General features: G+C 47.7%; 1 protein-coding gene across 2 annotated transcripts in view; it reads right to left on the bottom strand.

The window, feature by feature from the left end:
- The window catches only part of ERI3 (ERI1 exoribonuclease family member 3), a 248,152-nt gene that overhangs the window by 200,085 nt on the left and 20,361 nt on the right, over nucleotides 1-27,706 (bottom strand). For both annotated transcript variants that reach the window (XM_056533152.1, XM_056533151.1), the window contains 2 exons: nucleotides 21,062-21,348; nucleotides 2,252-2,368 (listed from right to left, as the gene is read on the bottom strand). In XM_056533152.1, the coding sequence (XP_056389127.1) occupies nucleotides 2,252-2,368; nucleotides 21,062-21,348 (404 nt within the window). The remainder of the gene's footprint in view (nucleotides 1-2,251; nucleotides 2,369-21,061; nucleotides 21,349-27,706) is intronic.

The raw sequence follows: 27,706 nt of genomic DNA, 5'->3' as shown, positions 1-27,706 counted from the left end.
AGTGGTAGCATGAGACGGAGTCTACAACCCACACAAGTGGCTCAGGTAGTGCAGCTCATCCAGGATGGCACATCAATGCGAGCTGTGGTAAGAAGGTTTGCTGTGTCTGTCTGAGTAGTGTCCAGAGCATGGAGGCGCTACCAGGAGACAGGTCAGTACATCAGGAGATGTGGAGGAGGCCGTAAGAGGGCAACAACCCAGCAGCAGGACCGCTACCTCCACCTTTGTGTAAGGAGGAGCAGGAGGAGCACTGCCAGAGCCCTGCAAAATGACCTCCAGCAGGACACAAATGTGCATGTGTCCACTCAAACGGTCAGAAACAGACTCCATGAGGGTGGTATGAGGGCCCGACGTCCACAGGTGGGGGTTGTATGAGGGCCCGACGTCCACAGGTGGGGGTTCTATGAGGGCCCGACGTCCACAGGTGGGGGTTGTGCTTACTGACCAACACCGGGAAGGACGTTTGGCATTTGCCAGAGAACCACAAGATTGGCAAATTCACCACTGGCGCCCTGTGCTCTTCACAGATGAAAGCAGGTTCACACTGAGCACATGTGACAGAGTCTGGAGACGCCGTGGAGAACGTTCTGCTGCCTGCAACATCCTCCAGCATGACCGGTTTGGCGGTGGGTCAGTAATGGTGTGGGGTGGCATTTCTTTGGGGGGGGCCGCACAGCCCTCCATGTGCTTGCCAGAGGTAGCCTGACTGCCATTAGGTACCGAGATGAGATCCTCAGACCCCTTGTGAGACCATATGCTGGTGCGGTTGGGTTCCTCCTAATACAAGACAATGCTAGACCTCATGTGGCTGGAGTGTGTCAGCAGTTCCTACAAGAGGAAGGCATTGATGCTATGGACTGGCCGCCCGTTCCCCTGAATCCGATTGAGCACATCTGGGACGTCTCGCTCCATCCACCACAGACTGTCCAGGAGTTGGCGGATGCTTTAGTCCAGGTCTGGGAGGACATCCCTCAGGAGACCATCCTCCACCTCATCAGGATCATGCCCAGGCCTTGTAGGGAGGTCATACGGGCACGTGGAGGCCACACACACTACTGAGCCTCATTGAGACTTGTATTAAGGACATTACATAAAGTTGGATCAGCCTGTAGTGGGGTTTTCCACTGTGATTTTGAGGGCGACTCCATATCCAGACCTCCAGGGGTTCATACATTTGATCTCCATTGATAATTTGTGTGTGATTTTGTTGAAACTCAAGGTTGTCAGCAGGGAGACATCAATGCATTAGGCTCTGGATGAACATATCTGGTGCTGATGCACCTTCCAGCTCTACAGGGTAAATGAGGATTCCATTCAACGCATTTCAGCCTCTCTGACTCCACATCATGGCTGGGCTGCTGTCACGGTGGCCCTATCTCCTTCTACTTTATAAGACAAGATATGGCGGGTAAAGGTTATCACTCAGCTTTCCTAGACTCCTGAACAGGAGATGTATGATGGCAGAGAGTTCACAGCGGCGGGTGACCTGAAATGCCACCACCTGATGGATTTCACAATCACACTCGTTGCCTGGAAGAAGAGACATGTGGAAAACAACCTAAGAAGGACAAATGGCCGCCATGACACGACTTTGCGCCGCCTGCACTGATGTACGTTGTCTGTTCCATATTAGTACCAGCTTCCCCGACGTTCTGACACCGGACTAATGTGGTGACGACTGCGCTGACCTTATCACACCGGCAGGTAATACCGCCATGAATTAGCAACGGCGGCGGCGACCTTTTCACATTACTGTGTCTGCTCTACAAGAGAAGCAAGACGTGCGAGCGGAGGACAACTACTCCCCCATCCCCCCCCCCCCGCTGTCCGAGGACAACTACTCCCCCCCCCCCCAGCCGGAAGAGGACAACTACTCCCCCCCCCTCAGTCCTTACTGCAGATCTAACATTCAGTTCATGACCAGGACGAGCCGAGGTCTGAGCGCTTCCCGCGAGGTCACGACTTATGTCATCTAATAACCCCCGAGGTGTCCGATCTCCCCCATCCTGTATGATAACTGGGCCCCCTCCTTATACCACCTACTGGATGTCTCACTCTGCAACAGAATATTAAGACAATTTTAGCTCCATTTAGCGGCACAATGTTGCATTTAAAGCCACACCCCTTTCTAGTCAAGCCACACCCCTTTCAGAACAAAATGACAAAAAGTGTCTAAATCACATAAATGCAGCGCACGGCCAGTGCAATAGTAAATGTGCCCCCGTGTACACCGGAGACTTCTGACACTTACCTCAGTACAGAACGGGGTGAGCTGTGGGTGAACGACCGGCTGAACATACGTGTGAAATGTCGACTCGATCTCCATGGTTCTGCCGTTTAACTTCAGTATAGGGAACTCAATTATTTCCTAAAAATAAGATAAAAATACTGGAGTTACATCATGTCATCTCCAGAGCTGCACTCACTATTCTGCTGTTACATCATGTCTTATCCTCCAGAGCTGCACTCACTATTCTGCTGTTACATCATATCTTATCCTCCAGATCTGCACTCACTATTCTGCTGTTACATCATATCTTATCCTCCAGATCTGCACTCATTATTCTGCTGTTACATCAGGTCTTATCCTCCAGAGCTGCACTCACTATTCTGCTGTTACATCATGTCTTATCCTCCAGAGCTGCACTCACTATTCTGCTGTTACATCATTTCTTATCCTCCAGAGCTGCACTCACTATTCTGCTGTTACATCATGTTTTACCCTCCAGAGCTGCACTCACTATTCTGCTGTTACATCAGGTCTTATCCTCCAGAGCTGCACTCAGTATTCTGCTGTTACATCATGTCTTATTCTCCAGAGCTGCGCTCACTATTCTGCTGTTACGTCTTGTGTTTATCCCATAAACATTACTACACATGCTGAATCATGAATACATCTTAAAAATAGGACTGAAGATCATTAAAGTGGTACTCCACCCCTAGACATCTTATCCCCTATCCAAAGGATAGGGGATAAGATGTCAGACTGCGGTGGTCCCGCCACTGGGGACCCCCGGGATCTATCATGCAGCACCCACCTTTAGCGGCTTCCGGAACCGCTCAGGCTGAGTCCATCTCGACCACGGGGACGGACCATAGTGAAGTCACGGCTCCGCCCCCGTGTGAAGTTAAGCTCCGCCCCCTCAATGCAAGTCTATTGGAGGGCGTGACAGCTGGGGGGGGTGGAGCCGTGACATCACTATGGTCCGTCCCCGTGATCACCAGTAATCAGACCTGGAGAGAACACGCTCTGGGGACTGATTTTTCCTGGGGTGCAGCGTGGAAGATCACGGGGGGTGGGGGATAAGATGCAACAAGCCCCCAGATGTGAACACGGGATCATCCTCCATCTGTCTGACAGTCTGTCTGCTACGGATATATAGAACAACAACCAAAGTTTAAAAGTTGTGAGGCAGCGAGTCCCTGTCAACCAGAAGGATCATGAAGGATCAGGAGCAAAGGTCAGGGAGCAAAGGTCAGGGAGCAAAGGTCAGGGAGGGCAGGATGCTTCACCATCTCCTTCTGCATCTGATTGGCCCAGACCTTCTATTACAAAACACGTGATGATCGCCGCAGACCTTCTATAACAGAACATGTGATGGCGTCTGATCAGTGCAAACCTTCTATAACAGAACACGTGATGACATCTGATCAGTGCAGACCTTCTATAACAGAACACGTGATGACATCTGATCAGTGCAGACCTTCTATAACAGAACACGTGATGACATCTGATCAGTGCAGACCTTCTATAACAGAACACATGATGGCGTCTGATCGGCGCAGACCTTCTATAACAGAACATGTGATGGCGTCTGATCGGTGCAGACCTTCTATAACAGAACACGTGATGACATCTGATCAGTGCAGACCTTCTATAACAGAACACGTGATGACATCTGATCAGTGCAGACCTTCTATAACAGAACACATGATGGCGTCTGATCGGCGCAGACCTTCTATAACAGAACATGTGATGGCGTCTGATCAGCGCAGACCTTCTATAACAGAACACGTGATGGCGTCTGATCAGTGCAGACCTTCTATAAGAACACGTGATGGCGTCTGATCAGTGCAGACCTTCTATAAGAACACGTGATGGCGTCTGATCAGTGCAGACCTTCTATAAGAACACGTGATGGCATCTGATCGGTGCAGACCTTCTATAACAGAACACGTGATGGGGTCTGATCAGTACAGACCTTCTATAACAGAACACATGATGGCGTCTGATCAGTACAGACCTTCTATAACAGAACATGTGATGGCGTCTGATCGGCGCAGACCTTCTATAACAGAACATGTGATGGCGTCTGATCAGTGCAGACCTTCTATAACAGAACATGTGATGGCGTCTGATCAGTGCAGACCTTCTATAACAGAACACATGATGGCGTCTGATCGGCGCAGACCTTCTATAACAGAACATGTGATGGCGTCTGATCAGTGCAGACCTTCTATAAGAACATGTGATGGCGTCTGATCGGTGCAGACCTTCTATAACAGAACATGTGATGGCGTCTGATCAGTGCAAACCTTCTATAACAGAACACGTGATGATCGGTGCAGACCTTCTATAACAGAACACGTGATGGCGTCTGATCAGTGCAAACCTTCTATAACAGAACACGTGATGACATCTGATCAGTGCAGACCTTCTATAAGAACATGTGATGGCGTCTGATCGGTGCAGACCTTCTATAACAGAACATGTGATGGCGTCTGATCAGTGCAGACCTTCTATAACAGAACACGTGATGGCGTCTGATCAGTGCAAACCTTCTATAACAGAACATGTGATGGCGTCTGATCAGTGCAGACCTTCTATAACAGAACATGTGATGGCGTCTGATCAGTGCAGACCTTCTATAACAGAACATGTGATGATCGGTGCAGACCTTCTATAACAGAACATGTGATGGGGTCTGATCAGCGCAGACCTTCTATAACAGAACACGTGATGGCGTCTGATCAGTGCAAACCTTCTATAACAGAACATGTGATGGCGTCTGATCAGTGCAGACCTTCTATAACAGAACATGTGATGGCGTCTGATCAGTGCAGACCTTCTATAACAGAACACGTGATGGGGTCTGATCAGTGCAGACCTTCTATAACAGAACATGTGATGGCGTCTGATCAGTGCAGACCTTCTATAACAGAACACATGATGGCGTCTGATCGGCGCAGACCTTCTATAACAGAACATGTGATGGCGTCTGATCAGTGCAGACCTTCTATAAGAACATGTGATGGCGTCTGATCGGTGCAGACCTTCTATAACAGAACATGTGATGGCGTCTGATCAGTGCAGACCTTCTATAACAGAACACGTGATGGGGTCTGATCAGTGCAGACCTTCTATAACAGAACACGTGATGGGGTCTGATCAGCGCAGACCTTCTATAACAGAACACGTGATGGCATCTGATCAGTGCAGACCTTCTATAACAGAACATGTGATGATCAGTGCAGACCTTCTATAACAGAACACGTGATGACATCTGATCAGTGCAGACCTTCTATAACAGAACACGTGATGACATCTGATCAGTGCAGACCTTCTATAAGAACACGTGATGGGGTCTGATCAGCGCAAACCTTCTATAACAGAACATGTGATGGCGTCTGATCAGTGCAGACCTTCTATAACAGAACATGTGATGGCGTCTGATCGGTGCAGACCTTCTATAACAGAACATGTGATGATCAGTACAGACCTTCTATAACAGAACATGTGATGGGGTCAGATCGGCGCAGACCTTCTATAACAGAACACGTGATGGGGTCTGATCAGTGCAGACCTTCTATAACAGAACATGTGATGGCGTCTGATCAGTGCAGACCTTCTATAACAGAACACGTGATGGCGTCTGATCGGCGCAGACCTTATATAACAGAACACATGATGGCGTCTGATCAGTGCAGACCTTCTATAAGAACATGTGATGGCGTCTGATCAGTGCAGACCTTCTATAAGAACACGTGATGGCGTCTGATCGGCGCAGACCTTCTATAACAGAACATGTGATGGGGTCTGATCGGTGCAGACCTTCTATAAGAACATGTGATGGCGTCTGATCAGTGCAGACCTTCTATAACAGAACACGTGATGGCGTCTGATCAGTGCAGACCTTCTATAACAGAACACGTGATGGCGTCTGATCAGTGCAGACCTTCTATAAGAACATGTGATGGCGTCTGATCAGTGCAGACCTTCTATAAGAACATGTGATGGCGTCTGATCAGTGCAGACCTTCTATAAGAACATGTGATGGCATCAGATCGGCGCAGACCTTATATAACAGAACACATGATGGCGTCTGATCGGCGCAGACCTTATATAACAGAACACATGATGGCGTCTGATCAGTGCAGACCTTCTATAACAGAACACGTGATGGCGTCTGATCAGCGCAGACCTTCTATAACAGAACACGTGATGGCATCTGATCAGTGCAGACCTTCTATAACAGAACATGTGATGGCGTCTGATCAGTGCAGACCTTCTATAAGAACACGTGATGGCGTCTGATCAGTGCAGACCTTCTATAAGAACATGTGATGGCGTCTGATCAGTGCAGACGTTCTATAACAGAACATGTGATGGCGTCTGATCGGTGCAGACCTTCTATAACAGAACACGTGATGGGGTCTGATCAGTGCAGACCTTCTATAACAGAACACGTGATGGGGTCTGATCAGTGCAGACCTTCTATAACAGAACACGTGATGGCATCTGATCAGTGCAGACCTTCTATAACAGAACACGTGATGGGGTCTGATCAGTGCAGACCTTCTATAACAGAACACATGATGGCGTCTGATCGGCGCAGACCTTCTATAAGAACATGTGATGGCGTCTGATCAGTGCAGACCTTCTATAACAGAACACGTGATGACATCTGATCAGTGCAGACCTTCTATAACAGAACATGTGATGATCAGTGCAGACCTTCTATAACAGAACACGTGATGACATCTGATCAGTGCAGACCTTCTATAACAGAACATGTGATGATCGGTGCAGACCTTCTATAACAGAACACGTGATGACATCTGATCAGTGCAGACCTTCTATAACAGAACATGTGATGGCGTCTGATCAGCGCAGACCTTCTATAACAGAACACGTGATGACATCTGATCAGTGCAGACCTTCTATAACAGAACACGTGATGACATCTGATCAGTGCAGACCTTCTATAACAGAACATGTGATGGCGTCTGATCAGTGCAGACCTTCTATAACAGAACACGTGATGGCGTCTGATCAGTGCAGACCTTCTATAACAGAACATGTGATGGCGTCTGATCAGTACAGACCTTCTATAACAGAACATGTGATGGCGTCTGATCAGTGCAGACCTTCTATAACAGAACACGTGATGGCGTCTGATCAGTGCAGACCTTCTATAACAGAACATGTGATGGCGTCTGATCAGTACAGACCTTCTATAACAGAACATGTGATGATCGGTGCAGACCTTCTATAACAGAACATGTGATGGCGTCTGATCAGTGCAGACCTTCTATAACAGAACATGTGATGGGGTCTGATCAGTACAGACCTTCTATAACAGAACATTTGATGATCAGTACAGACCTTCTATAACAGAACATGTGATGGGGTCTGATCAGTACAGACCTTCTATAACAGAACATGTGATGGGGACTGATCGGTGCAGACCTTCTATAACAGAACATGTGATGGGGTCTGATCAGTGCAGACCTTCTATAACAGAACATGTGATGGCGTCTGATCGGTGCAGACCTTCTATAACAGAACATGTGATGATCAGTACAGACCTTCTATAACAGAACATGTGATGGGGTCAGATCGGCGCAGACCTTCTATAACAGAACACGTGATGGCGTCTGATCGGCGCAGACCTTATATAACAGAACACATGATGGCGTCTGATCAGTGCAGACCTTCTATAAGAACACATGATGGCGTCTGATCGGCGCAGACCTTATATAACAGAACACATGATGGCGTCTGATCAGTGCAGACCTTCTATAACAGAACATGTGATGGCGTCTGATCAGTGCAGACCTTCTATAAGAACATGTGATGGCGTCTGATCAGTGCAGACCTTCTATAACAGAACACGTGATGGCGTCTGATCAGTGCAGACCTTCTATAACAGAACACGTGATGGCGTCTGATCAGTGCAAACCTTCTATAACAGAACACATGATGGCGTCTGATCAGTGCAAACCTTCTATAACAGAACATGTGATGGCGTCTGATCAGCGCAGACCTTCTATAAGAACACGTGATGGCGTCTGATCAGTGCAGATGTTACGCCGAGCGCTCCGGGTCCCCGCTCCTCCCCGGAGCGCTCGCTACACTCTCCCCGCTGCAGCGCTCCGGTCAGATCCACTGACCCGGGGCGCTGCGATTCCGCTTCCAGCCGGGATGCGATTCGCGATGCGGGTAGCGCCCGCTCGCGATGCGCGCCCCGGCTCCCGTACCTGACTCGCTCTCCCTCGGTCCTGTCCCGGCGCGCGCGGCCCCGCTCCCTAGGGCGCGCGCGCGCCGGGTCTTTGCGATTTAAAGGGCCACTGCGCCGCTGATTGGCGCAGTGATTCCAATTAGTGTCTTCACCTGTGCACTTCCCTATATCACCTCACTTCCCCTGCACTTCCTTGCCGGATCTTGTTGCCATTGTGCCAGTGAAAGCGTTTCCTGTGTGTTCCTAGCCTGTGTTCCAGACCTCCTGCCGTTGCCCCTGACTACGATCCTTGCTGCCTGCCCCGACCTTCTGCTACGTCCGACCTTGCTTCTGTCTACTCCCTTGTACCGCGCCTATCTTCAGCAGCCTGAGAGGTGAGCCGTTGCTAGTGGATACGACCTGGTCACTACCGCCGCAGCAAGACCATCCCGCTTTGCGGCGGGCTCTGGTGAAAACCAGTAGTGACTTAGAACCGGTCCACTAGCACGGTCCACGCCAATCCCTCTCTGGCACAGAGGATCCACTACCTGCCAGCCGGCATCGTGACAGCAGACCTTCTATAAGAACACGTGATGGCGTCTGATCAGTGCAGACCTTCTATAACAGAACATGTGATGGCGTCTGATCAGCGCAGACCTTCTATAACAGAACACGTGATGGCGTCTGATCAGTGCAGACCTTCTATAAGAACACGTGATGGCGTCTGATCAGTGCAGACCTTCTATAACAGAACATGTGATGGCGTCTGATCGGCGCAGACCTTCTATAACAGAACACGTGATGGCGTCTGATCAGTGCAGACCTTCTATAAGAACATGTGATGGCGTCTGATCAGTGCAGACCTTCTATAAGAACACGTGATGGCGTCTGATCAGTGCAGACCTTCTATAAGAACATGTGATGGCGTCTGATCGGTGCAGACCTTCTATAAGAGAACATGTGATGGCGTCAGATCGGCGCAGACCTTATATAACAGAACACATGATGGCGTCTGATCGGCGCAGACCTTATATAACAGAACACATGATGGCGTCTGATCAGTGCAGACCTTCTATAACAGAACACATGATGGCGTCTGATCAGTGCAAACCTTCTATAACAGAACACGTGATGGCATCTGATCAGTGCAGACCTTCTATAACAGAACACATGATGGCGTCTGATCGGCGCAGACCTTCTATAACAGAACATGTGATGGCGTCTGATCGGTGCAGACCTTCTATAACAGAACACATGATGGCGTCTGATCGGTGCAGACCTTCTATAACAGAACATGTGATGGCGTCTGATCAGTGCAAACCTTCTATAAGAACATGTGATGGCGTCTGATCAGTGCAGACCTTCTATAAGAACATGTGATGGCGTCTGATCAGTGCAGACCTTCTATAAGAACATGTGATGGCGTCTGATCAGTGCAGACCTTCTATAAGAACACGTGATGGCGTCTGATCAGTGCAGACCTTCTATAACAGAACATGTGATGGCGTCTGATCAGTGCAGACCTTCTATAAGAACATGTGATGGCGTCTGATCAGTGCAGACCTTCTATAAGAACACGTGATGGCGTCTGATCAGTGCAGACCTTCTATAACAGAACATGTGATGGCGTCTGATCAGTGCAGACCTTCTATAACAGAACATGTGATGGCGTCTGATCAGTGCAGACCTTCTATAAGAACATGTGATGGCGTCTGATCAGTGCAGACCTTCTATAAGAACATGTGATGGCGTCTGATCAGTGCAGACCTTCTATAAGAACATGTGATGGCGTCTGATCAGTGCAGACCTTCTATAAGAACACGTTATGGCATCTGATCAGTGCAAACCTTCTATAAGAACACGTGATGGCGTCTGATCAGTGCAGACCTTCTATAACAGAACACGTGATGACATCTGATCAGTGCAGACCTTCTATAAGAACACGTGATGGCGTCTGGTCAGCGCAGATCTTTAACGGCTTTGATTACAGGAGACATGAAAACTTCTTCTCAGATGATTTATAAAGTATTTCAGTATTTTATATAAATTGTCAGAAATCATAAAAAGGTTCCTAATGGTGAGCGCTCATTATTCACCGCCGCCGCATCCGACCGCGTGGACGTCTTCCATGTGATTGTGCACAGAGCCGCTTATTAGAGGCTTCCCACTGAGCGATCTGCCGGGGACAAGGCCGAGCGCCATGGAGGACTCATCACAGCAGCTCCACATAGTTCTCTGCCTGGTGAGCAGCACAATGGTCAGTGCCGTGCAGCCTCCGGGGGGCGCTGGTGATACCCTCTAGGGGTGTGACCACGTCCGTCAGCAGTGCTCCTCCAATCAGCAGCTCCACCAGTTGTTCACAACATTTGAAATCAGTGTGAGCGAGTCTAGGGGGTGTGTCTATAACTAAAGGAGTCAGTGGGGAGGAGCTTGCAGATGTGTTTGGTTATGGCTTGAGGTCACATGACAGCGCTGACATGTACAACATTAATCTATTTGTGGTTCTTTCTTTAGCGGATACAATAATGTTACCAATGGCTGTCTGGACATTCTGCGAGGTGCATGGAACAGCTGGAGAGATAAAGGATGGAAACCAGCGCTGTAAAAAAACGCATGTGTTCAGAGGGCAGGAGTACACAACGAAATCCGACCGTATTCTGTAATCCACATGAAATCTGAATACAATTGTATCACTTCTCAGATGAGGGCAGGACTAGCTATGTACAATGTATCAGTCTGGAGTCCAGGATGTTTAGCTCACAGAGCATTGTCTAGACTGGATACAATTGTATCACTTCTCAGCTGAGAGCAGGACGAGCTATGTACAATGTATCAGTCTGGGGTCCAGGATGTTTAGCTCACAGAGCATTGTCTAGACTGGATACAATTGTATCACTTCTCAGCTGAGAGCAGGACTAGCTATGTACAATGTATCAGTCTGGGGTCCAGGATTTTTAGCTCACAGAGCATTGTCTAGACTGGATACAATTGTATCACTTCTCAGCTGAGAGCAGGACTAGCTATGTACAATGTATCAGTCTGGGGTCCAGGGTGTTTAGCTCACAGAGCATTGTCTAGACTGGATACAAATGTCTTCAGTTCTGTTCTGATTTCAGCTGAGGGTAATTTCTCTGAATGTAAAGACATTCTTATTCTGTGACAGCAAGCAGAGATCTTAAAAAGGGTAATATTAAAACGCAAAAAGTCTAATAGAAAAGTTTTAAAACTTTATTTGTATAACAAGAAAATCTCATTAAAGCCAAGGAGCGAAGATCGCGGAACTGCGTGAGGCGCCGATTACATCTCACGTGTTCTTTATTTCCCAGATGCAGAATTATCCGACGCGTTTCACCAGTTACTTTGTATCTCATTCGGTGGACACATTAATTGTTCTGACATCAAAAGAAGCAACTTCGAAAAGAAGAAAATGATTTCTCATCTGGATTATTACAGCGAGAGGCGACGGAGCCGCAGGTATAAAATCATGGGGGGCCCCATATTAATCACTGCGCATCCCCCCACGTATGTCACTCTATGTCCTGTACTGATCACATGACCTGACAATAAGAGGCCGATGGACGGTAATGATAGTATCTGCGCAACAAACGGTGAAGAGATAAAACAAACAGCACGAGGCCGGAGCAGATAAAAAGCACCATCATTACTTTGCGCCATTCTTTATGTCCCTTGTGTCTGTGACGCGGAGCGACAATTTGTTTTGTGCCTTCAGAAGATTAATTGGTCAGTTCTCTGTAATAAAGACGCATAGCAATGAGCCGCCATTTCTATATATATTTCTTTACAGCGCCGCCGCGTCCGGGGTTATGTAAATGCGGCCGTTGACTGATGTCACCAGTTTCTGCATTTAAAACGGCGCAACTGATAACGACGGCTCCTTAATATTCAAAAACTGTTTGCAAAATTTAATCAAAGCCTCCAAAAGCAAACATTTTTACTTGCTGACACTTTTATGAGCGCGTTCATACATTTTTTACAACCCGGGAAGGCAATTAAGAGAGGGTTAACCCTTCCCTGGCTGAAGCCCCTACAGTCACTATACAGAGAGAAGGATAAACAGAAAAGATGGGGGAGGGGCGGGATGTGGAGAGGACTATATCAGGTACTGCAGGTGTGAACAGAGCCCTAGAACATTTATACACAGAACAACTCCTGTAATCCAGAAAGTCTTGTAATCCAGCAGATTGTTTTACATCCTCACAAAATGAAACAAAACATTTTTTATTTATCTTCACATTTATTTAGGGCTTTTTCAAGTTTCATAACTTATCAGTCTGGAGTCCAGGATGTTTAGCTCACAGAGCATTGTCTAGACTGGATACAATTGTATCACTTCTCAGCTGAGAGCCTGAGCGCCCCTCGTCTCAGTGAGGCCACCAGCCGCCCCTCGTCTCAGTGAGGCCACCAGCCGCCCCTCGTCTCAGTGAGGCCACCAGCCGCCCCTCGTCTCAGTGAGGCCACCAGCCGCCCCTCGTCTCAGTGAGGCCACCAGCCGCCCCTCGTCTCAGTGAGGCCACCAGCCGCCCCTCGTCTCAGTGAGGCCACCAGCCGCCCCTCGTCTCAGTGAGGCCACCAGCCGCCCCTCGTCTCAGTGAGGCCACCAGCCGCCCCTCGTCTCAGTGAGGCCACCAGCCGCCCCTCCGTCTCAGTGAGGCCACCAGCCGCCCCCCCGTCTCAGTGAGGCCACCAGCCGCCCCCCCGTCTCAGTGAGGCCACCAGCCGCCCCCCCGTCTCAGTGAGGCCACCAGCCGCCCCCCCGTCTCAGTGAGGCCACCAGCCGCCCCCCCGTCTCAGTGAGGCCACCAGCCGCCCCCCTCGTCTCAGTGATGCCACCAGCCGCTCCTCGTCTCAGTGAAGCCACCAGCCGCCCCTCGTCTCAGTGAAGCCACCAGCCGCCCCTCGTCTCAGTGAAGCCACCAGCCGCCCCTCGTCTCAGTGAAGCCACCAGCGCCCCCGTCTTAGTGATGCCACCAGCCGCCCCTCGTCTCAGTGATGCCACCAGCGCCCCCGTCTTAGTGATGACACTAATGGCCCCGCATCTCAGTATCAGTCTGAAAGCTCTGGACAACTAGAACTTTTTAGAACAAGGAGCAACATAATAAAATCTGTTAAAATTAAAGGGGTCTGAATACTTTGTAAAGGCAGTGAAAGTGGTGTGATTTTGTGAAGCGGCGGGGGAGGTGTATGGAGATAAGTGACCCTCCATATTAATGTATAATGCCTCCGATTCATCTTCCCTCCGGTTCTTCGCAGCGTCGCACAGATATCTGTCAGCCACGATTTACTGCTCTCCGCTAAGACCCCATTAGTAAATACAGATCTCACATTACCACAGGGGCGGCGCGCATTTATATTACCACAGATATATTGCACATCTTGTTTCCTGGTGATGGTAAATCGCGGTGTGTCGGCCTCCTGCGGAGCGCTCCAGGGGAAATAATCAATGAGGTTCTGCAGCAGGCGTGACGTGTACACTGCCGGCCGCTCCCGCTGCACCGGGGGTCAAGTGCTGCACTTTATATTTAGTTTACTTAGATCAAAGTGGAAAGGTTGGGAAATGGAAGAGACTGATGAAGAGGACGGTCTCGGGCTTCAATGTTATGGAACTGTCCTTTAATGGACTAATATGATTCTGTTTGATTTATTGTCTCAGAGATTGATGATATTTTTCTGCTCCAATTATCTCTGTGTAAAGAGAAGATGTGAGTTCTCTGCCGAGCGTCTCCCGGGACAGGAGGAGCCGAGTCACATCCCGACCGGCCGTGTACGAGAATCAGGTCTACACTAGTGACCAACCCCGCGCATATCCTGTATATAAGACAGGAGGGTGTCATAACAGGGGCCCTGAGCGTCGGGACTCTCTATGGGCCAGGAAGGACAGCTGCTCCAGAGGACACATTCACAGTGAAAAAAAATTAATTATCCACAAATCAGTATCTAAGCAATATCTTGGATTTAATGGATTTCAGTGTAAAATTTGCTGAAAACTGTAAATCAGCAACAGCAAAATCCACAGCGGAAGAATCCAGAAACACTCCGACCTACCCTAAAGGGGATCCCACCCTTGCAAATCATCTCAATGGTAGTCATGTAAAGCTAGAGCTACACGGTAACTACATAAAAGGCTCTAATGACGACCAATATGATCCCAGTACAATAAGTGACATAACACCACCGCGGCACAAAAGCCGGAATCGATGGATTTTTGTTGCCGGTTGTAATTTACACGTGAATTTGCCAGTAATCAGACTTTTATATTCCCTCCCAGAATAACTCCTATTCATTTTGGCCAAGTACTGGATTTCCGCCATATTTTTTTAATGCCGAATAAGTAATAAATCACTTATACTGTTTGTGCAAAAATAATACATAGCAAAACATGTGCAGAAACACGTAATGTGAACAAAACCTCATCACAAAGTGATAAAATAGTTTAGTAAGTTTAGTCTATTTTCTACGATTAATCGGCCCTGTTCACACTACACAATTTCCGCACGGGTTCCGCTTGCAGCATGCTTCGCTTTATCTCATGGGATTCTGCTGCTCTGTTCACACTAAGGCAGTTCTGTAACGGAACTTACAACAAGTTCATTGTTCCGGCAGAAATCCTCGTGGAAACGCCAAAAACTGCACTATAGTCTAAAGAAGGGCCCCAATGACTGCAGCACTGCTGCCATAAGCACTGATCCCGGCACACTGAATGGCGCAAATCCACAGTGGAAAATTCCTCACAGAATTTCCGTAGTGTGAGCTGACCCCCCAAAATCTAAAATATAGGAAGAAGTGAACATTAAAGTGTACTGGTCGTCAACAAAAACTTTTTATATAATGTAGATAATACTATTATATGTAGAATATACTTTGGTAAAAAAATTGTGTATATTTTTGTCCCTGCAGCTATTGCCTATGTGTATCTATGAGGAGTCCAAATACAGGAAGTGATGGTGGACAAGCGGGGCTCTGTACTGTGAAGACACGCGGGGCTCTGTACTGTGAAGACACGCGGGGCTCTGTACTGTGAAGACACGCGGGGCTCTGTACTGTGAAGACACGCGGGGCTCTGTACTGTGAAGACACGCGGGGCTCTGTACTGTGAAGACACGCGGGGCTCTGTACTGTGAAGACACGCGGGGCTCTGTACTGTGAAGACACGCGGGGCTCTGTACTGTGAAGACACGCGGGGCTCTGTACTGTGAAGACACGCGGGGCTCTGTACTGTGAAGACACGCGGGGCTCTGTACTGTGAAGACACGCGGGGCTCTGTACTGTGAAGACACGCGGGGCTCTGTACTGTGAAGACACGCGGGGCTCTGTACTGTGAAGACACGCGGGGCTCTGTACTGTGAAGACACGCGGGGCTCTGTACTGTGAAGACACGCGGGGCTCTGTACTGTGAAGACACGCGGGGCTCTGTACTGTGAAGACACGCGGGGCTCTGTACTGTGAAGACACGCGGGGCTCTGTACTGTGAAGACACGCGGGGCTCTGTACTGTGAAGACACGCGGGGCTCTGTACTGTGAAGACAAGCGGGGCTCTGTACTGTGAAGACAAGCGGGGCTCTGTACTGTGAAGACAAGCGGGGCCCTGTACACTGAGGATAGGCGGGGCTCTGTACAGTAAGGCTCTGTGACTACGGGCTAACACATTAGGAAGATTGACAACCCAGGAGCCTGCACAGAGCCCCGCTTGTCATGGGTGTACAGAGCCCTGCTTGTCCGGGGTGTACAGAGCCTTCGTCGGGTGCCGCGCCAGAGGCTCGCAAAGTCATGTTCATGCCCCCTCAATGCAAGTCTATGGGAGGGGGTGCGACAGTGACGACACAAGCCTCCGGCACTGCACCTGATGCTCTAAACGAACGCTGGGTGACGCAGGGAGATCACGGGTGACCCCAGTGGTGGGACTCCGCGATCAGACATCTTATTCCTGATCCTTTGGATAGAGGATAAGATGTCTAGGGGCGGAGTACCCCTTTAAGGCTTGGCAAGTACTGGCATGGGAGACAGGCAGGAAATCCTGGGTTCATTAGACTACATCTTATTACACACATTCACCTTCGTTCTACCCTCCGGTGTGAACACAGCCCAGACTGATCAGTGACGGAGGCAGCTTTAACCCTTAGTATCCACTTTCCTATTCATCCAGCCTTCTAGCAGTGAGGACCGCGTCAGCCGCCTATTATAAGTGTATTATTCTGCGGCACAATGAAATGATGGGACTTTTCATTTAAACTTTCCGTAGGGAGGGGGGTAGCGGGGGAGGGGTCTCCTGTTGGTCCGGCTAATAGAGACAAAGTGTTAGGACCTTCTGAAGGTTCAATTCATCTCGCTCTTGATTAAATTTTTTTCGAGTCCTTACTGTGTTATGAAATTATGAGATGACATCCGGGGTAAATACGAAATGTCACATCTAAATAGAGAAGAAAGGAGTCCTGCGCAGAGAGGATGAGAGGACACTGGAAAATCCAACATGGCAGCCGAGTCCTGACCATATCGAAAAGATGAGATACAAAGAAGACGAGCGACGCGACCTGCAGGAAACCATCACTCCTGGATGGAGGGGACGAGATCCTGCATGTGACGGGCGGCCATTATATTGTATCAGAAAGGGAAATGTACAGGACAGATCTGTGTTACAATGTATCAGTGTAGAGAACAGTTATCGAGCCGATACACAAATAAACCAAAACAATAACTCCAGCTTGTGAAACTAATGACCGCCATGTCCTGTACTACAACTCCTATTAAAAGGGTATTCCGGCCTTAGACATCTTACCCCCTATTGAAAGGATAGGGGATAAGATGGAAAAGATGCCTGATTGCAGGGGTCATGCCGCCGAGACCCCCCATGATCTCCGTGAAGCATCCGGCATTCTGTCACAGGCGCTGCTCCAGAGATGAAGAAGTGACGTCAAGCAACGCCCCCTTGTGACGTTACACCCCCCTCCATTCATGTCTATGGGAGGAGGCGTGACTGTACTGATCCTGAGTTATATCCTGTATTATACTCCAGAGCTGTACTCACTATTCTGCTGGTGAGGTCACTGTGTACATACATTACATTACTTATCCTGTACTGATCCTGAGTTATATCCTGTATTATACTCCAGAGCTGAACTCACTATTCTGCTGGTGAGGTCACTGTGTACATACATTACATTACTTATCCTGTACTGATCCTGAGTTATATCCTGTATTATACTCCAGAGCTGTACTCACTATTCTGCTGGTGAGGTCACTGTGTACATACATTACATTACTTATCCTGTACTGATCCTGAGTTATATCCTGTATTATACCCCAGAGCTGTACTCACTATTCTGCTGGTGGGGTCACTGTGTACATACATTACTGATCCTGTACTGATCCTGAGTTATATCCTGTATTATACTCCAGAGCTGTACTCACTATTCTGCTGGTGGGGCCAGTATTACACCGGTCTTCTATGGATACAGTCGGGGTTATATATATAATAGGTTCAGTTTCCTGTTTATGTTTCTATGAAGATCTTTTAGGTTCCCAGCAATGAATATAACCTCCATTCTTTCTTTACACCTAAACAAATGCTGCTAACAGATTCCGGATTTGTATTAGAATTTGACGGATAGTTTTTTTTATTATATGTCGGGGGTTTTCCCAGAACGGACGCGCAGCCGCTCAGCTGTTTCCATAACAACCACAGAAGTGAATGGAGGCGCACACGTGCCGCCGTCTCTCCATTCACTCTCCGCCTGGACACGGTGACAGGTGGGGGACCCCTGTACTATCAGATATTGTGACATCACATTATATACATTATTTATTTCTTTATATTTGCATTAGTTGACGGTCGGGCTGCAGTGACGGCGACGCCGGTGAAGATCCGCCATTGTGTCCATAGAGTCAATCAGAGCGGACGGCTGACAGATCTTCTTAGTTAGGAGCCGACGTACTACGCCCGGAATCGTCGTCTTTTATCTTTTTTTTTCTTTATTTACACCACAGGCAGCGACTCCTCAATAATTTATGGCGCCTTAAATTTATTGCAGCGCTCCGGCCGCCTGAGAAATTCAAATTGCCAAATAATTAGATTTTAGGGCAAAGCTTATAAATTATCCGTCGATTTGTCCGGCCTTGTTTGTCAGCCGCCTTGTGCTGCGGGTCATGTGTGGCATTTGGCTCCTCACGTTCTAATTGCTGATCTCTGCCATGACAGATGAAAAGCGAAGCCTCTCAGGGCGGCGGCGGCGGCAGCGACGCAGGACGGCGCAACGGGCGACTCCCTGGGAAATCTGCTACTTTGTTACATTTTACTGTCGCAAGAAACATTTACACAAAAAGGTGCGGAGAAGGAAACGTGATAAGTAATAATCCTGGATACTTATTCGGAGTTCTCACGCGGATCCTCATCCCTAAAGATGGAGAATGCAGGAAGGACCCCCATACTATAGCGCAGAGCTTCCCAACCGGTGTGCCTCCAGCTGTTGCAAAACTATAATTCCCAGCATGCCCGGACAGCCAACGGCTGTCCGGGCATGCTGGGAATTGTAGTTTTGCAACAGCTGGAGGCACACTGGTTGGAAATCACTGCTATAGGGGAACCCCCAAACATCTCCAAACAAGGAGACGTGACCCCCTGGGGCAGGGAGCCGCCATTATGGCAAATATTGCGCTAGTACCCAACACTATAGACCAGTGTTTCCCGACCTGTGTGGTCCAGACTGGAAACATTGTTGCAAAAACTACAACTCCCATTATGCCGAACAGGTTTGGAAACACTGAGGGGAGGGAGCGGATCATCAACTGATGGCGCGCAAAATTGTGTGCGCATTATTTTTTTATTTATTTATTTTTTGGCGCCGCACTAAAATCATCTAATTCTATTATTTTTGTATTTGTTCTAGATATTGAGCATTTTATATATTTGTATCAATTACTTTCCTTACCTCGGACGCAATTTACTCCTCAACGGACAACACAGCAGGCGATAGATCTTATGTGTCATTTTATCTGTTTATTTGTATTAACTTGTACTTTAATACTCTTCATTAGAAACTATTGAACCAGAAATAATTATATAATTTGGCGCTAGTTTCACACGATCGGCTTTGCCATTTTTATTACTGCACCCTTCCAGTGGGTGTGGTTAGCGGGTACCCACAATTTATCACTTAAGCAAGAATTACTTCTACTCCAGTGACCGGCTGGCATAAGAATGTGTGCGAGTTTAATTTTTTAATTTTTTTAATTTTTTTATTTTGCGCCGCAACAAAAAATAAATAAATAAATAAATAAAAAATAGCCCCACACTTGCCAAGCAGGTTTTACGTTACACAAAAATTTGATAAATCTGATAGATTTCCGCCTGGGTGTCCAACTTGCGGCTCTTCAGCAGTTGCAAAACTACAACTACCAGCATACCCAGAAAAACTTTTAGCCAATGTTTCCCCTGGGAGTTGTAGTTTTGCACCAGCTTTATTACAGACCACTGCAGAGATCTTAAAGGGGTATTCCAGGAAAAAAAAAATTTTTTTATATATCAACTGGCACCAGAAAGTTAAACAGATTTGTAAATGACTTCTATTAAAAAATCTTCATCCTTTCAGTACTTATGAGCTTCTGAAGTTGAGTTGTTCTTTTCAGTCTAAGTGCTCTCTGATGACACGTGTCTCGGGAACCGCCCAGTTTAGAAGCAAAACCCCATAGCAAACCTCTTCTACCCTGTGCAGTTCCCGAGACAAGCAGAGATGTCAGCAGACAGCACTGTTGCCAGACAGAAAACAACAACAACTCAACTTCAGCAGCTGATAATTATTGGAAGGATTAAGATTTTTTAATAGAAGCAATTTACAAATCTGTTTAACTTTCTGGAGCCAGTTAATATAAAAAAAACAAAAAACAAAAAAAAAAACGTTTTTTCCTGCAATACCCCTTTAACGTCTTAAGAAATCAATAAATAAAATAAATTATTATTATTAATTATTACGATTCCATTCATTAAAGGGGCACTCCGGTGCTTTTTGTAAATTATTTCCTTTTTGGAACACAGTGCTCTCTGCTGACATCACGAGCACAGTGCTCTCTGCTGACACCTCTGTCCATTTTAGGAACTGTCCAGAGCAGCGTATGTTTGCTATGCGGGTTTTCTCCTATTCTGGACAGTTCTTAAAATGGACAGAGATGTCAGCAGAGAGCACTGTGGTCATGATGTCAGCAGAGAGCTCTGTGTTCCAAAAAGAAAAGAATTTCCTCTGTAGTATTCAGCAGCTAATAAGTACTGGAAGGATTAATATTTTTTTTTAATAGAAGTAATTTACAAATCTGTTTAACTTTCTGGCACCAGTTAATTAAAAAAGTTTTCCACCGGAGTACACCTTTAAAGGGGTACTCCGCCCCTAGACATCTTATCCCTATATAATTGATAGGTGGGGCTCTGCTGTAGGGGTCTGGCGTCCCACCATTCGTAAGATTTACTATAAATTATGCTACAAATTTGAGTACAGAATCTACTTTAGCAGGTAAACTTTCCACTAAATTGATTATAAAGTTTCTTTTTCACATTTACATGACCTAAGAATTATTTTTATTTGTATCATTGCGCAGCCGCAGTCATGTGACCACCGTACCTGAGGATGGATCTGGGGTTTGTCACATGTAGCCTCAAAATCCAGCACTAGGAAGTAATGGTATCTCTGTGGGGGGAAGGAGGTCATCGCGGCCACTGACGCCCCAAACCCCTGGCAGCCCAGCTTTCTGTTGAGCATTGGGTCGGCTCCTGTGTCAGCTCGGAGGACAGAGAACGGGTCACAGGACGCGGTTCCCACAGATCTGGAGAGCAGCAGCGAGGGAAGTCTTTGCGGCCGGATGAGGGACGATAACTGCATTGAAACCTCTGCTGCATTTACATGGAAACCTGCGGAGAAAAAGGAAGAAAAGTCAGAGACGAGGAGAGGCAGAATAATTACAGCCACAGGAGGTGCTATAACAGCAGCAAGAAGCCCTCAACATGGGTGGATATATCTGAAAAGCATCAAAAATCGGAGACCTTTATACCCCTGGATATAATTGTTACGAACTGCAGAGAAGAAGTTTCGACACTTATTTGGCCCAACTGTGCCCTTGTAAGATAAAAAATAAATGTTGTGACCACCCCGGTCATTGTCCTTATCGAGCAAACTGATTCAGAAGATGCAATGACAAATATACATTCTTTTAAGTATCTATATTTACACCTAACGCTACATACACACAGCTCTGCTGCACCTACATACCCAGCACTGCTGCACATACATACACAAACACATACAGCACTATTGCATCCATATACCCAGCACTACAGTACATACATACACACACACACCGCTCTTCTGCATCCACATACCCAGCACTGCTGCACATACATACACAAACACATACAGCACTATTGCATCCATATACCCAGCACTACAGTACATACATACACACACACACCGCTCTTCTGCATCCATATACCCAGCACTTACAGTTACATACATACACACACACACACACACCGCTCTTCTGCATCCACATACCCAGCACTGCTGCACATACATACATACAGCTCTATTGCATCCACATACCCAGCACTGCTGCACACACAAACAACTCTGCAATACCCACATATTCAGCACTGCTGGGACATACACACACCCAGCATTGCTGCATCCACATACCCAACATATACACAAAAACACACAGCTCTGCTGCACATACACAAATATACAATTCAGTTACACACACACACACACACACACTTCTGCAATACCCACATATTCAGCACTGCTGCACCCACATACCTACAGCTCTGCTGCACACACATGCCAAACACTACAGCACATACATACACACACACACAGCTCTGCTGCACACACACACACAGCTCTGCTGCACACACACACAGCTCTGCTGCACACCACACACAGCTCTGCTGCACACACATGCCAAACACTACAGCACATACATACACACACACACAGCTCTGCTGCACATACATACACAAATTTACAACTCAGTGGCACATACACACACCAGCTCTGCAATACCCACATAACCAGCACTGCTGGACATACACATACATATTATATACACATACATACACACACACCACTGCTGCACACACATCTATGACACAAGGTTATATTAGTGCTTTGCCTGATCAGAAAGGAAGCGCTCAGGTGCGGATTATAAGGCTAAATTCACACGGTGGATGGAATTATCAAGCTGAATTTTTCCACCAGATTCCACTCGGAAATTCCGCCGTGTGTACATATCCTAAGATGCACAAAGATTTTTTTTTCTATCCTCAACAAAGCAAGATTTATTCCAAAAAACTACGCTATGCAAAAGACAAAGGAACATAATAGATACATAAGTAAAATGTAACTAAATACTCGTGTAAATTGTTTTGTAAATTATCGATAATCCAGATGCCTAGAAGGTAAATAAAATATGTAATACTTATCAGGCCACTGATCACGCATTGTCGCAGGTCAAAAGCAATGTAATATAGATTTTATATACGCCGCCTATTAATTGTATCGAAACGCACGACACTCCTCTTCACTGATCGGTTTATAAGTCGCATTACGATCAGCCCTGAAGATAGGGGATAAGTGAAATGAGGTTGGAGTACCGCTTTAAGTAAAATCCTTCTGGTGATAAAATTATGCCAGTGTTTTCTAAAAAGAGTGCCTCCAGCTGTTGCAAAAAACTACAACTCCCAGCATGCCCCGGAGAGCCAAAGGCCAGTGTTTCCCAACCAGGGTGCCTCCAAGCAGTTGCAAAACTACAACTCCCAGCATGCCCGGACAGCCAACGGCCAGTGTTTCCCAACCAGGGTGCCTCCAGCAGTTGCAAAACTACAATTCCCAGCATGCCCGGACAGCCAACAGCTGTCCGGGCATACTGGGAGTTGTAGTTTTGCAGCAGCTGGAGGCACAGTGGTTGGGAAAAAAAACCACTGGATTATACAGTCCTCCAATAAATGTGACATGTCTAAGGTTTAGGTTTTCCTTAGCTGAAGTCTCCGCCCACGAGGAGCAAGGGCCTAGAAGCTGGTGTAGATTTTAGTTAAAGTTTCAATAAATCCATGAGGCCACGCCCACCTTTGAACAAAGCCACACCCACCTAGAGATGAGTCCCGCCCAATTTAGCAAAGCGTTAAGTAATAAAAATATTTTGTGTAAAACGGGGCCAAGTTGGTTGACAGATTCCCCTTAAAGCGATGCAGAATGTTTTATTATAAAACAATCTCTATATACGAAAAAGATTCCATAGTACAAAGGAAACATAGCGAGCAATGTGCGCGGTGACAGCGATCGGAAAGAAATTATGATTGTGCCACAATTACCACACACCATCGCCATTTAAAAAGGCAAATACACATTTATGTATCTATATTTACTCCTAACCCTCCATACACACAGCTCTGCTGCACCTACATACCAGCACTACGCCAATGTAAAAACCATTGTACAAATAACGCACAAAATCCGATGCGTGTACGAGCAGCGGCGGAGCGCACGGCTGTAATGTCTACATCATAGGAGCCCATCACCCCCCTACACCATCCGCTCATCTGAGAGGACAGACGGCCCAGGGGCCAAATAGTCCAAATGTCAGGGAGTGAAGTGCGGTAATCTGATCAAAGATTAAGACTAAATGAGAAATCATCTGCAGGGGACGAAGAGCCAGAGAAGTGATGTCCAACATATGTATCCAAGGAATCACCTGATCACATCCGACACAGACCAGGGGGGGGCGCCGCTCATCTCATTAAGTATCATCTGCAAGTGACAAATCCCCACAACGACCGGACAGCGGAGCGGGCGCAGACTATATCTGTGGAGTTTATAGGGTGGAGATGAATGACGGGAGAAGGGCGACACTTATGTAGAGCCATTCATTAAAGGGGGCACTCCACCCCTAGACATCTTATCCCCTATCCCAAGATATGATTGCAGGGGTCCCTGAGACCCCCCACTATCTGTGCAGCACCCGACGTTCATTTAGAACATTAGGTGCGGGTGGCTGTAGTGCTGGGCGGTATACCGGCTCATACTGAATAACAAAATGTTTGGGCTGCACGATATGAATTTTTCCCCATACCGCAATACCGGTTTGGCCCCTCCCCCTCAGGGATTAATTATCAGCCCAGCGCTGCGCTGTCCCCACATCGGGGAACTAATCACATCTCACCCGCAAGCGCTGTTTGTTGTGGCCGCTGGCACTGACACTCTATACTGTACGCCGTGCCCCCCTCCCTCTATACTGTACCCCCCTCCCACTGTACGCCGTGCCCCCCCTCCCACTGTACGCCGTGCCCCCTCCCACTGTACGCCGTGCCCCCCCCTCCCACTGTACGCCGTGCCCCCCCCTCCCACTGTACGCCGTGCCCCCCCTCCATACTGTACGCCGTGCCCCCCCCCCTCCATACTGTACGCCGTACCCCCCCCCCCTCCATACTGTACGCCGTACCCCCATCCCTCCATACTGTACGCCGTACCCCCCATCCCTCCATACTGTACGCCGTACCCCCCATACTGTACGCCGTACCCCCCCCATCCCTCCATACTGTACGCCGTACCCCCCCATCCCTCCATACTGTACGCCGTACCCCCCCATCCCTCCATACTGTACGCCGTACCCCCCATCCCTCCATACTGTATGCTGTACCCCCCATCCCTCCATACTGTACGCTGTACCCCCCTCCCTCTATACTGTACGCTGTACCCCTATCCTCCATACTGTACGCTGTACCCCTATCCCTCCATACTGTACGCTGTACCCCTATCCCTCTATGCTGTACCCCTATCCCTCTCATACTGTACGCTGTACCCCTATCCCTCCATACTGTACGCTGTACCCCTATGCCCGGGCTGCAAAAGATCAACTTTAATGCACCTTCCTACGTTCCCCGGTGGATCCGGACCCGCTTCTTGGGGACAGGAAAGTTGGAGAGACGTCAGCCTATCACCAGCGAGAGCGCTGATCCCCACGCTCGGCCGGTGTTAAGATGAGCGTCAATGTAAGAAGCCGACCGGCTCCGCCTATCACCGGATGGGCGGAACATCGCTGCGGCTCTCCGGCCTTCCCGTCCCCAGTTGGAGCTTGAGGCAGACATAGGACGGTGAGTTAAAGTTTATCTTTTGCAGCCCGCACATAGTGATACAGATATAGAGTGTCAGCGCCGGCGTCCGCAACAAACAGCAGGACGAGGAGGGGCAACGCTTGTGGGAGTATTTACCCCGATGGGGACAGCGCAGAGCTGGGCTGATAATTAACTTGGGGGGGGGGGGGGGGTGGGAGAAGCAGAACAGTGCTCGCGGGTCACACGATTTGAAGGGGGGGGGGGGGGGGGAGGAGGGAAAAATACCGTTATATACCGTGGAACTGCCATAAGTTACAAAAATACCGTGATACACATATTTGATCATACCGCCCCAGCTCTAGGTGGCCGGAGATGTGACATCACCACCCCCCCCCCCCCCCCCCCCCCCAATGAAAGTCTATGGGAGGGGCGTTGGCCCTCCTGTAGACTTGAATTGAGGGGGAGGGCTTGTTGTCGTGAGGGGCGTGGTCGTGACATCACAACCCCCGCCGCTTGCTCTACTGCGTTTGGAGCAAAATTTTCTGAACGCTGGGGCAGCGGAGAACCCCCTTTAACCTATTACCTTCTGTGTGCAGCTAAAAGGAGAACTACTACTCTCAATATTTAATGTCAACTACATCTGCAACTATAAGCAGCAAATATCACTGGATATAACAATGTAACATCACCGATACCTTCCTATAACAACGTAACATCACCGATACCTTCCTATAACAACGTAACATCCCCGATACCTTCCTATAACAACGTAACATCCCCCGATACCTTCCTATAACAACGTAACATCCCCGATACCTTCCTATAACAATGTAACATCCCCGATACCTCCCTATAACAACGTAACATCACCGATACCTTCCTATAACAACGTAACATCACACGATAACTTCCTATAACAATGTAACATCCCTGATACATTCCTATAACAACGTAACATCCCTGATACATTCCTATAACAACGTAACATCAGCGATACCTTCCTATAACAATGTAACATCTGCGATACCTTCCTATAAACAACGTAACATCCCCCGATACCTTCCTATAACAATGTAACATCAGCGATACCTTCCTATAACAATGTAACATCACTGATACCTTCCTATAACAATGTAACATCCAGCGATACCTTCCTATAACAATGTAACATCACTGATACCTTCCTATAACAATGTAATATCCCAGATACCTTCCTATAACAATGTAACATCCCCGATACCTTCCTATAACAATGTAACATCACCGATACCTTCCTATAACAACGTAACATCACCGATACCATCCTATAACAACGTAACATCACTGATACCTTCCTATAACAACGTAACATCACTGATACCTTCCTATAAACAACGTAACATCCGATACCTTCCTATAACAATGTAACATCACCGATACCTTCCTATAACAACGTAACATCCTCGATACATTCCTATAACAAAGTAACATCCGATACCTTCCTATAACAATGTAACATCACCGATACCTTCCTATAACAACGTAACATCCCCCCGATACATTCCTATAACAAAGTAACATCCCTGATACCTTCCTATAACAACGTAACATCCCCCATTACCTCTCCTATAACAATGTAACATCACCGATACCTTTCCTATAACAAAGTAACATCTCCCCGATACCTTCCTATAACAACGTAACATACCTGATACATTCCTAACCGTATGACCAAGACAAGAACTACTCCTCCTATTATTCAATATTCATTACTATAATCCCTCTCCTTAGACTACCCACCCTCATCCTCCTGAACGCCTATTAATCACCTTTTTTTCCCAGCACTTGCTTTTACACAAGTGTCACAACTGTACGAACTACAACTCCAATCATCCAGCGCTGCACAATGTTATCACCCGGACTCTTTTCTTCTACAACCTGTGACCTCTATAAAATACTGAGGATCAAGCGTGAAAACCCGACACAGAAGACGTCCCGGCACATGACACAATGCGACGAGACCGCAGCGAGACATCCCACAGGACAGCGGGGATCACACACAAAGAAAGGGCAGGGATGTCACCGACAGTGTATACAATACCACCCCCCCCCCATCTACACAGATGTCACCCAACAGTGTATACAATACACCCCCCCCCCCCCCCCCATCTACACGATGTCA

Source organism: Hyla sarda, chromosome 7, assembly GCF_029499605.1.
Source record: "Hyla sarda isolate aHylSar1 chromosome 7, aHylSar1.hap1, whole genome shotgun sequence".
Lineage (NCBI taxonomy): Eukaryota > Metazoa > Chordata > Amphibia > Anura > Hylidae > Hyla > Hyla sarda.
This window is presented reverse-complemented; position numbering and strand designations above follow the sequence as displayed.